Source organism: Oncorhynchus mykiss, chromosome 12, assembly GCF_013265735.2.
Source record: "Oncorhynchus mykiss isolate Arlee chromosome 12, USDA_OmykA_1.1, whole genome shotgun sequence".
Taxonomy (NCBI): domain Eukaryota; kingdom Metazoa; phylum Chordata; class Actinopteri; order Salmoniformes; family Salmonidae; genus Oncorhynchus; species Oncorhynchus mykiss.
Genome location: NC_048576.1, coordinates 93,124,373 through 93,141,497, shown reverse-complemented (window position 1 = coordinate 93,141,497; position 17,125 = coordinate 93,124,373). Strand labels below are relative to the sequence as shown.

Here is a 17,125-nt window from a genome sequence, read left to right as displayed (position 1 = left end):
TCCGGTGTCCTGTGTGAATTTGAGTATGCTCTCTCTAACTCTCTCTCTTTCATTCTCTCTTTCGGAGGACCTGAGCCCTAGGACCATGCCTCAGGACTATCTGGCCTGATGACTCCTTGCTGTCCCCAGTCCACCTGGCTGTGCTGCTGCTCCAGTTTCAACTGTTCTGCCTGCGGCAATGGAATCCTGACCTGTTCACCGGACGTGCTACCTGTCCCAGACCTGCTGTTTTCAACTCTCGAGAGACAGCAGGAGCGGTAGAGATACTCTGAATGATCGGCTATGAAAAGCCAACTGACATTTACTCCTGAGGTGCTGACCTGTTTCACCCTCGACATCCACTTTGATTATTATTATTTGACCCTGCGGATCACCTTTTTAATATTTTTGAACATCTTGGCCATGTACTGTTATAATCTCCACCTGGCACAGCCAGAAGAGGACTGGCCACCCCTCATAGCCTGGTTCCTCTCTAGGTTTCTTCCTAAGTTCTGGCCTTTCTAGGGAGTTTTTCCTAGCCACCGTGCTTCTACACCTGCATTGCTTGCTGTTTGGGGTTTTAGGCTGGGTTTCTGTACAGCACTTTGAGATATCAGCTGACGTAAGAAGGTATATAAATACATTTGATTTAATTTTGAACCCTTCTGATGCTATACATAAACACTATTACATCAGAATTACTCTCTAATTTAAACTGTGGGTAGTTTCATATGTCCAGACAATTAGTCCACAACCAGCTGTCAAAACAAGCTGCTTCATGAGCCACTAGTGAGGAGATGGCAACCTTTCTCCATTACCCAGAGAGGAGACGGCACCACTGAAACCACAATGCTGTCTGGTGCCCATGCATGATGACATTTCAAATAAACCAACTCAATCCCTTTTGTATTATTGTCTGTATGAAGTCTGTATGCTCAACAATATGATAACAGCCTACGGTCCTATTGAGGTCCAGTGAAACATATAGCCAACTACAGGGTTTAGAGGCAGGTGGAGGTGCAGTATATCCACTTCTGACTAGTCACAGTAATTAGTAATTACCTGTCTGTTGTGGGTTGTTGTTTACACAAGATGGTGAAATGAATCCTGGGAGGTTAATTTAAAAACTCATTATTTGAGGATTATGGCCAAGCACATCCTGTACAATACCGAGGATAATATTCTAATGTAGACAGTTTGTGGGGGTGTGTGTGGCTGTGGAAGACTGGGGCAACAAAATGTTAAAGAGCAGAGCCTTTATAAGGGTCATCCCAGGTGAGGCTTTGGCTTGAGAGGAAAGTAGAAGGCAAGTGGTGATCACTAAGCATCTAAAGGTTGGTTTTCAGTCCTTTTAACAGTTTCATTGGAGGAAACTCGTCTTAATTTATACTAAGACTGTGTGTGCTGACTCTACAGTATGTGCTTTGTGACAGGAGGACGTGCAGGGATGAGACCCATGGACCACAGTGTGCTGAAATGTTGCCTCTTCTCCCTATTCTTGCTAACAGGTAAGACAAGGCTCCATTTTACTCTTCTTAAAACAGGCGTGAATTATGCTAGAATAATGTCATCTTTGTTCCTATTAGCAGGTGTGAAGTAAAGAGTGTAAAACACTTTTATTATATGCGATTGCAAACAGCAATATTCATTTTCATTTCTTGTCACAAACAGATATTATTAAAGTCATGAAAAAGAAACATGTCCAATGAAAAATAAAATAAATATAACCCAGCTAGCACATTTGGTTCCTTGGAAGTTGCGGGAACGTATGTTTTTGGTTTTACATTGGTTGTGGGAACACAGCCATACGTTTCCTGACTGGTAAAACTGAACGTTTTTTAAACATTCTGAGAGCAAAAGTGAAAATGTTATCTGTTCTGAGAACATTTATTTTTAGGTTGCAGGAAGGTTCTGATAACGTTTTACTCTGGTTCCTTGAACATTTTCCTGGGAGTTATTTTTTATTATAATATCGAATTATATTTGATTAAATATGCAGACAGACAGATTAAAAGTTAGTTTACATTGTAATGCATCTGACAGACAAATTTCTAGCTCCGTCCATAACTTTCGGACTTTATAGCATTCCCAGAAAGCATGGATTATTGAGTCATTGTTAGTTTTACACTTAAGACATGACTGAATGTGTAATTTTTAAGCATACATTTTCATTAACTGTAATTTCGTTAATTAAGCTCGTACATTCCCTCTATCTTGTGCCAACATCAGTTATTTTTAAGCCTTGGTTCCAATAGTTTATATATATATATATATTAAGAGATTGACAGTTGTATATGCTCTCTCCAAGGTTTTGTATATCTTATATCATACGAACATCATTTTTTGACTCATATAGATTTCCTCAGGGTTGCTCTGATGTCCAGAAGATTTCAAATCTAAATTTCGTGATATGTAACTTTTAAGTTGCAGGTATTTGAAAATATCTACATTGGTCAGTCCAACATTGCGTTTTAATTCTGTCATGGAAATAAATATGTTTCCTGTCAAGCAAGTCATTTTATCAAATCAATTCATTTTATGGTTTCCATTCTTTTAGATTTTCATATGGACCAATTTATCGGAGAATTCTGAAAAGCTATTCAATGATTGTTCCATGGGGTTGTTTTTTTAGGGAGTAATACTGCTTCTTGTAAAATACGTTTCATTTTCTTCTATATTGTTATATTGTTCTGAACTATGAAGTTGTTAATGTTCTTAGCTTTATCCATTGAAAATAGACAAAAACAAAAATAAATTATTTTTTGGGATGAGGATGCACATCTTTTTTACTCATATAACAGACCCCATTTCAAAGGTGACAAGCACTCATTAAGATCAGGTGTGGCCAATTAGTGGGCGCGACCAACCCACCTGAACACACTTTACAAGGTAGAGGATAGAGTTTTGTTGATTGCTGAGAACAAAATCTATATGTTTTTACATAACAATCTTCAAACATTCTCATTACAACAATTTCCTTGTGGTTTTTATAGAAAGTTTTCTTGTATTTTTTAAAAATTGTATTACTTTCTCAGAACGTTCCAAATCCAAGCAACTATCCTGCACCATTCCCAGAAAAGTTGTGGGAAGGTTGTAAAATAACCACAGGACAATCAAGCACTTACCAAGCTCTAAAAACATATTGTTCTCAGAACGTAACTGATAATGGACTAGTGATAAGAGTATCAGGTTTAGATACAGTGCAATATACAGAGAGCATGATCACTTTTCACAGTGAGTCACTACTTTGAAGACATGCAACAACCTCATCCCATTTCATTGTGACTGTGTAAATCATTTATTGTACTGTGTTGTTGAACTATTGAAAAGCCTCTTTGGTTCCCAGAAAAGCGCTATTTAAATCCAATGTTATATTCTGAAATTAAATACCTGTCTCTGGTTCCACAGTATCTGCATCAGGCACTCTATCCAACTCAGCAGTTCCTACTATCCAACCACTATCTAATACAGCCAGTGCCTCCCAACCAGCCAACACAGCCACTTCATCCAGTGCAACGACACCCTCCTGTACAACACGTCGATGTCTGGCCAGCATGCTGATTGCGAAAGAAGCTCGGAGTCCGCCACAGTCTCCACGGTGCATCTCAATTATCCGTGTGCCGTCAATCGTGTACGAAACTCTGTCTGTCGTAAGTCCCTTTCCTTTCCATTGAGTTTTCTACAATGTGATGAGTTTCAGAGATAACATATTGACATTTCTATCATTATGTGATGAATTATCCTCCTAATAAGGATACAAAAAACCTCCGCTTCGAGAGTCGTCTGGAAGTCCCGCTGGTAAGTACCCTCTTAGGAAGAAAAAAAAAGGTGCTATAACCTAAAATGGTTCTCCGGCTGTCTTCATAGGAGAACCTTTTGAAGAACCCTATTTGATTCCAGGTAGAACCCTTTTGGGTTCAATGTAGAATCCTTTCCACAGAGGGTTTGACCTGGAACCAAAACGAGTTTTCCTATGAGGACAGCTGAAGAACCCTTTTGGAAACCCTTATTCTAAGAGTGTAGGCACAAAACATCCAGAGACATTCAAGTAAATGTGCCATTTTGTAATACCACTCATTATGATTATACACTACAGTCTTGGGAAGACCCTGATTTATCATGGGACACATCAGTCTATCATCATGATGTGGTGGTCCTGCCTGTCAGTAAAATCTGGACTCCTGAACTCCATGTGACTAATGGGTGAGTCCACTTACAACAGAATACAATTACTTATGTTATGTTTCATTATAATTTTTCATTTAGATTTTATAACTGTCAATTTATGTGTAATCTTCTAAATAGCGAGTGAAACATGGACAGAATTAAGAATTAAGTGGCCAAATGTTAAGTTGTGACAGTTTTAGTAGATCAATCCTCAGTTGTCTGTCCTCAACCTCTCATGTCTAAAGAGTGCAAACAACGATGAAGCACGGCAACAAGGATTTGCTGGTGCACAGCAACGGGACTATAGAGCACATGGTCATCATGAACACTGTGGTGGGCTGTGAGGTCAATCTGTACAACTACCCCTTCGCTTCAGATTTCTGTGCCATCGCCCTTAATGTGTGGGCAATTAGTGGTAAGTGCATCATTTCAAACCTCATTTTGTCTGCTAAATGGCTCTTGCACACAATTATTTACCAAAGCTCTTACTAACCAAAAACAACAAACCCAAAAACTTTTTTGTTGTCCCCTACTAAAGATTCCATCTTTAACTAAAGTTATCTCCCAAATTAAATAATGTTAATTCATAAGTTAATAACAAATCATAATTATATTAACAACATAACAAATGCAAGCTCTAATTCGTTGTATAGCCTAGTTGAAGGCGGTGGCGTGAAATAGACACATGCGTGGGTAAATGGTAAGCTTTCACCTAGCCTCAAAGTGGAAGTTCTGCATTTTACAACTTGATGTTAGATGGTTCCTCACCCTAAAAGTAGTATGGGCAAGGAGAAACTGTAATCCATGGTTCGGTTTTCTCTGAACAGCCACTACAAACTTTAGCCACCGCTAACAAAAAATCTATGCGAGTGAAAGGGGAAATCATGCAATTGTCAAAAATGTCAATTTTACAAAATCATTTTTTTTCCCCATTTTTTTTATTTGTGGTAGTTTTTCCATCCCCTCCTGAGAACCAAGCTAAAACCGAACAAAGAGCCTAAAATCAAGGAATGAACGAAAGCAAATATGTTGTGGACCGTTACACCCCTAATGCCTATTGATATAAAACATTGTTTTTGTTATAAACTATGTTATGATCTATGAATGACTGATCTAGTATCAAATATCTGCCTTTCCAGGATGTGGCATGTTCCTGGACTTTGGGAATGTGAGCAAAACTAGTGCAAACCGTGGGGACTGGCTAACCGAGGAGGTGGAACTCAATGCTAAAGGAGGCAGAGATGATCGCAACTATCTATGGGTTAGTGAGTGTTCCTGGTGATTTCAGTAGTTTATGTGGGACATGTAGAGTAAAGTATCTTTATCTATGGGTTAGTGAGTGTTCCTGGTGATTTCAGTAGTTTATGTGGGACATGTAGAGTAAAGTATCTTTATCTATGGGTTAGTGAGTGTTCCTGGTGATTTCAGTAGTTTATGTGACATGTAAAGTATCTTTATCTATGGGTTAGTGAGTGTTCCTGGTGATTTCAGTAGTTTATGTGACATGTAGAGTAAAGTATCTTTATCTATGGGTTAGTGAGTGTTCCTGGTGATTTCAGTAGTTTATGTGACATGTAGAGTAAAGTATCTTTATCTATGGGTTAGTGAGTGGTCCTGGTGATTTCAGTAGTTTATGTGACATGTAGAGTAAAGTATCTTTATCTATGGGTTAGTGAGTGTTCCTGGTGATTTCAGTAGTTTATGTGACATGTAGAGTAAAGTATCTTTATCTATGGGTTAGTGAGTGTTCCTGGTGATTTCAGTAGTTTATGTGACATGTAGAGTAAAGTATCTTTATCTATGGGTTAGTGAGTGTTCCTGGTGATTTCAGTAGTTTATGTGGGACATGTAGAGTAAAGTATCTTTATCTATGGGTTAGTGAGTGTTCCTGGTGATTTCAGTAGTTTATGTGGGGCATGTAGAGTAAAGTATCTTTATCTATGGGTTAGTGAGTGTTCCTGGTGATTTCAGTAGTTTATGTGACATGTAGAGTAAAGTATCTTTATCTATGGGTTAGTGAGTGTTCCTGGTGATTTCAGTAGTTTATGTGACATGTAGAGTAAAGTATCTTTATCTATGGGTTAGTGAGTGTTCCTGGTGATTTCAGTAGTTTATGTGACATGTAGAGTAAAGTATCTTTATCTATGGGTTAGTGAGTGTTCCTGGTGATTTCAGTAGTTTATGTGACATGTAGAGTAAAGTATCTTTATCTATGGGTTAGTGAGTGTTCCTGGTGATTTCAGTAGTTTATGTGACATGTAGAGTAAAGTATCTTTATCTATGGGTTAGTGAGTGTTCCTGGTGATTTCAGTAGTTTATGTGACATGTAGAGTAAAGTATCTTTATCTATGGGTTAGTGAGTGTTCCTGGTGATTTCAGTAGTTTATGTGACATGTAGAGTAAAGTATCTTTATCTATGGGTTAGTGAGTGTTCCTGGTGATTTCAGTAGTTTATGTGACATGTAGAGTAAAGTATCTTTATCTATGGGTTAGTGAGTGTTCCTGGTGATTTCAGTAGTTTATGTGGGACATGTAGAGTAAAGTATCTTTATCTATGGGTTAGTGAGTGTTCCTGGTGATTTCAGTAGTTTATGTGGGGCATGTAGAGTAAAGTATCTTTATCTATGGGTTAGTGAGTGTTCCTGGTGATTTCAGTAGTTTATGTGACATGTAGAGTAAAGTATCTTTATCTATGGGTTAGTGAGTGTTCCTGGTGATTTCAGTAGTTTATGTGACATGTAGAGTAAAGTATCTTTATCTATGGGTTAGTGAGTGTTCCTGGTGATTTCAGTAGTTTATGTGACATGTAGAGTAAAGTATCTTTATCTATGGGTTAGTGAGTGTTCCTGGTGATTTCAGTAGTTTATGTGACATGTAGAGTAAAGTATCTTTATCTATGGGTTAGTGAGTGTTCCTGGTGATTTCAGTAGTTTATGTGACATGTAGAGTAAAGTATCTTTATCTATGGGTTAGTGAGTGTTCCTGGTGATTTCAGTAGTTTATGTGACATGTAGAGTAAAGTATCTTTATCTATGGGTTAGTGAGTGTTCCTGGTGATTTCAGTAGTTTATGTGACATGTAGAGTAAAGTATCTTTATCTATGGGTTAGTGAGTGTTCCTGGTGATTTCAGTAGTTTATGTGACATGTAGAGTAAAGTATCTTTATCTATGGGTTAGTGAGTGTTCCTGGTGATTTCAGTAGTTTATGTGACATGTAGAGTAAAGTATCTTTATCTATGGGTTAGTGAGTGGTCCTGGTGATTTCAGTTGTATTTTATTCATGTGGGACATGTAAAGGTACCTTCTTATTTTTATGGGCAAAGCTTAAACATTTACACTCAAAAAACAATACACTTATTCAAAACAAATGATTTCTGCCTGGCTTTTTATTTTATTTATTTAAACTTTATTTAACTAGGCAAGTCAGTTTAGAACAAATTCTTATTTACAATGACGGCCTTCCAAAAGGCAAAAGGCCTCCTGCGTGGACGGGGGCTGGGATAAACACAACACTACATATAGAGAGACCTAAGACAAAAACATAGCAAGCCAGCAACACATGACAACACAACATGGTAGCAACACAACATCATGGTAGCAACACAACATGGTAGCAGCACAAAACATGGTACAAACATTATTGGGCACAGACAACAGCACAAAGGGCAAGAAGGTACAGACAACAATAAATCACGCAAAGCAGCCACAACTGTCAGTAAGAGTGTCCATGATTGAGTCTTTGAATGAAGAGATTGAGATAAAACTGTCTAGTTTGAGTGTTTGTTGCAGCTCGTTCCGGTCACTAGCTGCAGGGAACTGAAAAGACGAGCGACCCAGGGATGTGTGTGCTTTGGGGACCTTTAACAGAATGTGACTGGCAGAACAGGTGTTGTATGTGGAGGATGAGAAGTGCAGTAGATATCTCAGATAGGGGGGTGTGAGGCCTCAGAGGGTTTTATAAATAAGCATCAACCAGTGGGTCTTGCGACGGGTATACAGAGATAACCAGTTTACAGAGGAGTATAGAGCGCAGTGATGTGTCCTATAAGGAGCATTGATGGCAAATCTGATGGCCGACTGATAAAGAACATCTAGCCACTCGAGAGAACCCTTACCTACCGATCTATAAATTATGTCTCCGTAATCTAGCATGGGTAGGATGGTCATCTGAATCAGGGTTAGTTTGGCAGCTGGGGTGAAAGAGGAGTGATTACGATAGAAGAAACCAAGTCTAGATTTAACTTTAGCCTGCAGATTTGATATGTGCTGAGAGAAGGACAGTGTACCTACCGTCTAGCCATACTCCCAAGTGCTTGTATGAGGTGACTACCTCAAGCTCTAACCCCTCAGAGGTAGTAAACACACCTGTGGGTAGAGGGGCATTCTTCTTACCTAACCACATGACCTTTGTTTTGGAGGTGTTCAGAACAAGGTTAAGGGTAGAGAAAGCTTGCTGGACACTAAGAAAGCTTTGTTGTAGAGCATTTAACACAAACTCCTGGGAGGGGCCAGCTGACTATAAGACTATCATCTACATATAAATGGATGAGAGAGCTTCCTACTGCCTGAGCTATGTTGATGCAAATTGAGAAGAGCGTGGGGCCTAGGATTGAGACTTGGGGTACTCCCTTGGTGACAGGCAGTAGCTGAGACAGCAGATTTTCTGACTTTAAACACTGCACTCTGAGGTAGTTAGCAAACCAGGCCAAAGACCCCCCAGAGACACCAATACTCCTTAGCCGGCTTATCTGTCTGTCTTCACAGGTGTCGCTGAAAATGCGGTCCGAAAACCCGTTTCTGTCCCTGGTCCTGCCCAGTATACTAATCATCTTGGCTGATGTGGGCAGCTTCTCCCTGCCGCTGGGAGAGAGCAAGCGCATCCCCTTCAAGGTTAAACTGGTTCTCAGCTTCATCATGTTCCTCAACATCCTCAAGGACCTTCTGCCTGGAGGAGGCCAGTGCAGCCCCATCATCCGTGAGTATCCTGTGTCTAATGCACAAGAATGAAAACAGCATTTTGTTATAAACGGTGTGTATGTATCGGAGTTATAGAGCGACTGCGCCAAAAAAAAAAACATTCCTTTTGCAAACAGCCAATCAAACATTTATTCTATTGTAAAAATTGACTACAAAGTGTAAAAACTGACATTTTTTTCATAAAATCAGCCTCTTCCAAAACTGAATTTGGTACCTAAGTGTGTCACAGCGTAAATTAAGGTTGGGTTTGTATTCCAATCATGTCATCAATTCATGCCCCCTTTTGCCCAGGTGGCACCGTGTTGTTTGTGGAAGAGTGGGCAAGTTTGTTTTGCATGGCCCGGTGCCCCTGGTGGGTGGAGATTTCTCCAATGCTGTGTAGCTCAGTTGGTAGAGCATGGTGCTTGCAATGCCAGGGTTGTGGGTTCAATTCCCATGGGGGACCAGTATGGGGATAAAATCTGAAAATGTGTGAACTCATTACTGTAAGTCGCTCTGGATAAGAGCATTTACTAAACATGTAAAATGCAATTGACTCGTAGGAAATGAACCAATGGAATGGTCGAAAATGAGAGAACCCTGCCCACCCGGGGAACTAGGCCATGTCAAATTATTCATATTTCCTCGTGCACCGAGAAACAGTCTTCTTCAGACAATACGGTGTAGATGGGTGGTCTGCCACATATTATGTTTGGCAGGAGCTTGATGTGCAATGCACATATTGATCGTGAAATACTCTACCCATAAATACCCATAAAATTGTTCAACAATCTTGGGCAGGATATGGATTAACTGTTACATCTCATGCTAGCTACTACTTCTGTGGGCTGTCAACCCTTAAACTGCCTGGTGTTGTTGGTGACTTGTGGTGAGTTGGTTACACTAGCAAGCAAAGTTAGCTAGCTACATTATTTGATAATACTAATGTGCCAGGCTAGCTATGACACTATCATGTAACTAACAGTTAGCTAAATACAAAGCTAACATTAGCAAGCTAGCTACCTTGATCTTGCAGTTAAAAAAGCTGTTAGCAAGGGATCTTGATTGGCTATCAGGGCAGATCTTGCTAACTATAGCCTATTCATTGCCATTTCAGGTTGGCTAGGATGTAGCCAGCTTGCTTTCAATAATCTTTCAATTCCAACTGGCAAGCCAAAATATCCCTGCTAGTTAACATTAGCGAATGTTAGCTAGCTAACTAACTAACTATACCTAATTTCAAGTCAGATTTGCAAATTAATCAGCTAGCAAGCTAGAAAAACAAGTAAAAATGAGATTTTACTGAGTTACAGTTTAAATAAGGAAATCAGTCAATTGAAATAAATTCATTAGGCCCCAATCTATGGAATTTACATGACTGTGAATACAGATATGCATCTGTTGGTCACAGATACTTGGATCAGAAAACCAGTCAGTATCTGGTGTGACCACTATTTGCCTCATGCAGTGCGACACTCCTTCACATAGAGTTGACCAGGCTGTTGCTTGTGGCCTGTGGAATGTTGTCCCACTCCTCTTCAATGGTTGTGCAAAGTTTCTGGATATTGGTGGGAACTGGAACATGCTGTTGGAACACAAGTTGATCCATAGCATCCCAAACATGCTCAATGCGTGACATGTCTGGTGAGTATGCAGGCCATGGAAGAACTGGGAAATGTTCAGCTTCCAGGAATTTAGTACAGATTCTTGCGACATGGGGCAGTACATTATCATTCTGAAACATGGTGATGGCGGCGGATGAATGGCACGACAATGGGCCTCAGGATCTCGTCACGGTAACTCTGATTTCAAATTACCATCGATAAAATGCAATTGTGTTTGTTGTCCGTAGCTTATGACTGCCCATACCATAACCCCACCTCCACCATGGGGCACTCTGTTCACAACGTTGCAAACCGCTCAGCCAAACACGCTGTCTGCCATCTGCCCGGTACAGCTGAAACCAGGATTAATCCATGAAGAGCACACTTCTCCAGTGTGCCAGTGGCCTTCGAATGTATAGGATTTGCCCTATGAAGTCGGTTACGACGCCAGTCAGGTTAAGACCCTGGTAAAGACAACAAGCAGGCAGATGCGCTTCCCTGAGACTGTTTCTGACAGCTTGTGCAGAAATTCTTCAGTTGTGCAAACCCACAGTTTCATCAGCTGTCCGGGTGGCTGGTCTCAGACCATTATGGGATCAGCCGTCTTGCTTCAGGGGGAGATGTGGCGATATGCTGATATCTACAGTATCTAATGACGTTATGTCAAGTTCATAAACCCACTGCCAGGCATGCACAGTACAACCTGTGATGTTCTAAACCGAACAAAAATATAAAACGCAACATGTAAAGTGTTGGTCCCATGTTTCAAGAGTTGAAATAAAAGATCCCAGAAACGTTCCATATGCACAAAAAGCTTATTTCTCTCAAATTTTATGCACACATTTGTTTACATCCCTGTTAGTGAGCATTTCTCCTTTGCTATGATAATCCATCCACCTGACAGATGTGGCATATAAAGAAGCTGATTAAACATCATAATTCCACAGGTGCACCTTGTGCTGGGGGACAATAAAAGGCCACTCTAAAATGTGCAGTTTTGTCACAAAACACAATGTGTTGTAGGACCGCTGAGCTGACTGAAGACCGCGGGCATTCAACTCGCAGTAGTTGATATCGTTTCCACGGTAACATGTATTTACATCACATGATGAAGCTTTGAAACTATGTTGCAAGGTACATTCGCAGCAAGGTTATGTAGAACGAGTATCACATGAAACATTCCAGACACTGGTTCTTGCCATCTTGGCATACTTTTGATTTGGCAGAGAACTATATGCTAGCCTAAGGTTAGACAGGCTAGCCTAAGGTTAGACAGGCTAGCCTAAGGTTAGACAGGCTAGCCAGCTCCCCCCAGTTTGGCAAAACATATGGTCGATTAGAGTTTCTATTCGCCTCTTCTTTTCTACTTTAGCCTACACACAGAACTGAATTAGATGACCATCTTGAGATGGCGAGTCACTCAGGTGGGGTGAAACCACAACCCAAAGACAACTTTTGTTTGGCTTCAATCACGACCGCTAGCATTTCATAATGAGACAAATCTAAAACGAGGCCAAATCAGGAATTTCAGCCGCCCTTTAAGAATGTGCAGAAAGCTCACTCCACAGCTAGCTTGAAATGTTGCCGAGGGAGCTATGAAATTGGATATTTTTCTATAGCTCAATTGTTTGGTACGGTGTCGAGGTGGACGGCTGATGTGTGTTTGGGAGCAGTGATCCTGAACAGCAACAGTGATCCTAGTGATCCGTTGGGTGCAGAGATCCTGAACAGTGATCCTAGTGATCCGTTGGGTGAGAGATCCTGAACAGCAACAGTGATCCTAGTGATCCGTTGGGAGCAGAGTTTCACTATTTCCAGCCCGGTATGTTACAGGGACAGTAAAGAAAGATATACTGGTAGCAGCACACTGATGTCGGTTTCATGTATACAGGACCTCTCTGCCACCATATAACACTCACACATCTCTCTCGTTGTTTTCCATAGGAAAGCACTTCTGTTTCTGTTTGGTCATCCTGGTGTTGAGCACGTTGCAGTCTATGGTGCTCACACGCCTGGCTAAGTGTGGCACTCTCTGGCCCTGCAGCCTCTCCAAGTCCAAAGACTCACTGCTTAAAGACACAGACAATGAAGAGGGTAAACTTTTTCATTATTCTGTCATCTCAGTTACCCACAGGGCAAGATGTATTTTTTTCTGGTTGCCAAATAAGACTTTACCAAACCTCCTTATTAGGGCAGCCAGAGTTAATCAGTTAACGTTAGCATTTTAGTGCACAATATTTTATTTACTATTAATCGCATTGTGTGAAAGTGTTGAATACACTGAAAACATCAAATACATAATCTATACAGCAAAAATGTACAATACCATGTAAAAACAAGTGGACATTGAGATGAAATAATGTCCTTTCTTTGACCTAATTTGACTAACTGTTACATTAGACAGAATCAAGACGTCAATATTCTTAATGTTTCTTTGTATTTAAAAATCCTAAAATTACAGCTCACTTTGGAATGTATTTCCCCTCCCCCAGTTAATTGTTGACAGCCCTAGTCTTTATGCAACCATTTCTAACCTGACCATGATGTCATAATGACTTTATTGCAACCAGTCTACATTAAGGGGTACCCCATTTAAATATATGCTTATAGGGGTAATTTAAACCATTTACTGACACTGTTACTGTTTGAGAGTTTTCTTTTGTTGCCATCATTTCCAATTGGTGGTCAAATATGACACCCGTTGGCACTTTTAGGGGGCAAAACAAATTGGCACTTTTAGGGTTAAAAAAATAAAATCATCATCATAAACAAGTCGAGGTATTTTCTTAATGCACAACCATTCTTACTCTAGCTGCAGTTGGCGTCTTACCCAGCCTATTTCTCGCATGTCCACAAAAATAATAATGTTATGTTAATCATGTTTTCCTTTTTCCTCATTTACTTTGTCTGATATTAAAGCCTCAGAGGAAGAGAAGAATACAGCCCTCCAGAAGGTGGTGAAGTTTCTCAACAAAATGGCTGCACAAGACCACAAAAATGCTTTACACCATCGCTTTGCCAACAAAGTGGACTTGGTCTGTTTCTGTATCTATCTCACCGTCCTCATTGTTTACTCATTCGTCATTTTATTTTTCTCCTTTGGTTCTCAATGTGAGATCAACCATTTAGAATTCTGGCATTAAATTCTTTATTTGCGTTTAACAACGATATGTAAATAAACATAAAGTATGTGTGTATTCTTCAGTAGAGATTTAACAATATTTATTTCAATATCTTTGAAACACCTCTGCATATCTATCCATTTTCCATTCTTCCTGTGCCATCCAAATTCCTGCATAGCCTACTGGTCAACGTACTGTAGTCAAAAATAATGCGAACGATGATGGTCAGCGATGAAGATGCGTCTAGCAACTTGCTGGTGCCGAGGCCCAGCATGATGACTCAATCACGATTTATGATATTGTCTGAATGACAGACCATCTGGGGGCTATTACAGGGGTCAAACACCTTATCTGTGGCAATCTCGATGAAAACACATTCCCATGGAAGTCCTGGGGGTCACTGACGCCAGGATAAGATGTAAAGACGGATGAAACTTGAATCGACTAAATGAATGTTACTGTGTGAATGAAATTGTCATGTTTGGATTGTTTCAAGAGTTCATAAAGGGCTATGCATTTTTATATGTTTTATAATACTATGCTATGTATTTTTATATGTTTTATAATACTATGCTATGTATTTTTATACGCTTTTAAGACTTAGGATATTTTGTATTCTCTTTATCGTGAAGATTACTGGTATGTACCATTTGCTAATTGTATTCTTATTGCGTAACTGTAATAAATCGGATTACTTTCAAATAGATACAAACCGTAGTCCTCACATTTGAGTAATATTCCTTGAATTATTATTTGGTGGAATGTCTAATGGTAAATGGTATTCACAATATACATAGCATATATATCTCTAACTGTGCATCTCTGAGCTAAGGTTAACTCAATAATGTAATGCTAGGACATCGATTGCAAGATATTACCTCCTTGTCCCTTAGCCTCTTAATGACTGCCTAATGGTAAACCTACACACATCTTACAGTATTCCGAATGGTGACGCAAGGCTTGCAACCTTGGCAATACCCACTGGATCCGATAATGGGCCCATAGTGTTCACATGATAATGGAGTCAGGTGGTATATCATAGTAGGGTCATAGACCCCTACACTAATTCTGTCATCCTCAGACGAAGTGAATGTTCACTATTCTACATTACCAGGTTGTTAGCTAGCTAGGTAACATGACTAAACAATCCACTGGGCAAAAACTGGTTGAATCAATGTTGTTTCCATGTCATTTCAACCCCCCAAAAATGAATGTAATGACATTGAATCAACATGGAAAACGGATTGGATTAGCAGAAAGTCATCAACATTAAGGGCATTTTTTTTTTTTCACCCAGCTTTTAAACCAAATCCAATGACATGGTGACATTTGTTGTTGAATTCATGTTAGTTGACAACTCAACCAAATTTAAATCAAAACTAAACGTTGAACTAACATCTGTGCCCAGTGGAAATGTTGTTTGTTATCAAACCCCAAAAATAGCGACCCACAACATGGTTATATACAATGCGCATAACAAGAATAACAAGTAGCCTCTTAGAGAAAAGGGTTCCAAAAGGGTTCTGCGGCTGTCCCTATAGGTGAACCCTTTTTGGTTCCAGGTAGAACCCCCTGTAGAAAGGGTTCTACATGGAACCTTAAAGGATTGTACCTGGAGCCAAAATGGGTTCTTCAAAGGGTTATCCTATGGGGACAGCCTTGTTATCTAAGAGTGTAATATGGGGCACAACTTTTGAACGGTGTGGGCTACAGACACACAGTTTTCAGCAGTGGAAAGGTGCAAACATGATTGTGACGAAACCGTGCTCCGTTTGTCCTCTATGGCAGTCAGGGGTTGCGTAAACCCTTAATGAATACATGGAAAGGGGACTGTAGCTGTAGTATAGATGCAGTGTGAACGCCTTAAATTATCTCCTAACTAAGCAGGTTCTCAACCTTCCTGTTTCAAATTTAAGAGTATTATCTGGTGAGAACGCATTAATTAAATATACCGGTGCTGTTGAGTGGAACAAACTATGACAGCAAGTCAGAGCCATGCCGACCATAACTTCATTTAAAAAGAATGTCAAAAGCTGGTGAACTGCAGCCCCCCAAACGATTCCTTCTCGTTTGAGTTTGAGCAGAGACTGTGTATGTTTTGTGTCCATCATAACATTCAATAATATATTAATTGCATTTCATCTTGCACCATGCAATCAATTACCAGTCCTAAACATGTATTTTTCATCCTCTACAGTATGCTGTTATTGCTGCCTGCAGCATGATCTCTTTTACAGTTGTTGGTTGGAGCAGGTCTCCAGAGCCGCTGAGCCGGAGGAGTTTGTATTAAAGGCTCTGCATGGTCAATCTGACAGCTGCAGTGGTCGTACAGCACTTACTGCGATACCGGCTCCGCAAAAGTCAGTGCAGACATTCAGTGGCTTGCGAAATTATTCACCCCCTTGGCATTTTTACTTTTTTGTTACCTTACAAATGAATTAAAATTGATTTTGGAATTAAATGGAATTAAAATAGATTTTTGGGGGGATTTGTATCATTTGATTTACACAACATGCCTACCACTTTGAAGATGCAAAATATTTTTTATTGTGAAACAAACAAGAAAAAAAGAAAACTTGAGGGTGCATAACTATTCACCCTCCCCAAAGTCAATACTTTGTAGAGCCACCTTTTGCAGCAATTACAGCTGCAAGTCTCTTGTGGTGTCTATAAGCTTGGCACATCTAGCCACTGGGATTTTTGCCCATTCATCAAGGCTAAACTGCACACCCTCCATACGAAGCCCCCGACCCGACCACATTGGCGGTTCAAGCATAAATTGGCTTTTAATCCTGTTGTAGTCATTGCAGCCAGCAGGTCAAATGAACAACGAAATGAATCAGTCTCTCAGAAAAACTAGTCATGACTCTCGAGTCAGTAAAAAGAGTCATTAAAAATAACAAATTGTTCGCAAACTGCACATCACTACTGGAGAGACCCTACTTATTTGTACAGTAGTTGGCAGTGTGATGGACCCCTCTGACTGATTCAGGTCATATTCAAATCAGAGTAATTGTCTGTGAGTAAATCTGGAATGTGGTTCAAGTTGAGGTATAGAGAGCAGCCATTCAAGGTCAACCTTTTCTGCAACAGTAAATTCCTAGGGGGTACTCCATGGTTTATCTTCTATTCTTTTACATTCTTAACATGGACATTCAATTGTGTGATAAAAAATAACCTTTAAATATAACTTCTATATATTCTGTGATGCAGCAACCTACTACAATATTTTTGTTATTGTTGAATTTTACACAGTGTTAAATGATGATCATATCTGACAAAAAGGGAAATTATAAT

General features: G+C 39.8%; 1 protein-coding gene across 2 annotated transcripts in view; it reads left to right on the top strand.

Moving 5' to 3' along the window:
• The first annotated feature begins 1,368 nt into the window (after positions 1-1,368).
• LOC110487468 (5-hydroxytryptamine receptor 3A-like) overlaps positions 1,369-17,125 on the top strand; it is a 32,881-nt gene continuing 17,124 nt past the window's right edge. The window contains exons 1-9 of one of the 2 annotated variants that reach the window (XM_036939217.1): positions 1,369-1,487; positions 3,388-3,629; positions 3,733-3,777; positions 4,076-4,182; positions 4,392-4,561; positions 5,286-5,407; positions 8,911-9,121; positions 12,651-12,800; positions 13,626-14,528. In XM_036939217.1, coding sequence (XP_036795112.1) covers positions 1,397-1,487; positions 3,388-3,629; positions 3,733-3,777; positions 4,076-4,182; positions 4,392-4,561; positions 5,286-5,407; positions 8,911-9,121; positions 12,651-12,800; positions 13,626-13,849 — 1,362 coding nt within the window. In that variant the 5' untranslated portion in view covers positions 1,369-1,396 and the 3' untranslated portion in view covers positions 13,850-14,528. Of the gene's footprint in view, positions 1,488-2,877; positions 3,214-3,387; positions 3,630-3,732; positions 3,778-4,075; positions 4,183-4,391; positions 4,562-5,285; positions 5,408-8,910; positions 9,122-12,650; positions 12,801-13,625; positions 14,529-17,125 lie in introns of those variants that run through there. The other variant, XM_036939218.1, reaches the window with a different exon arrangement.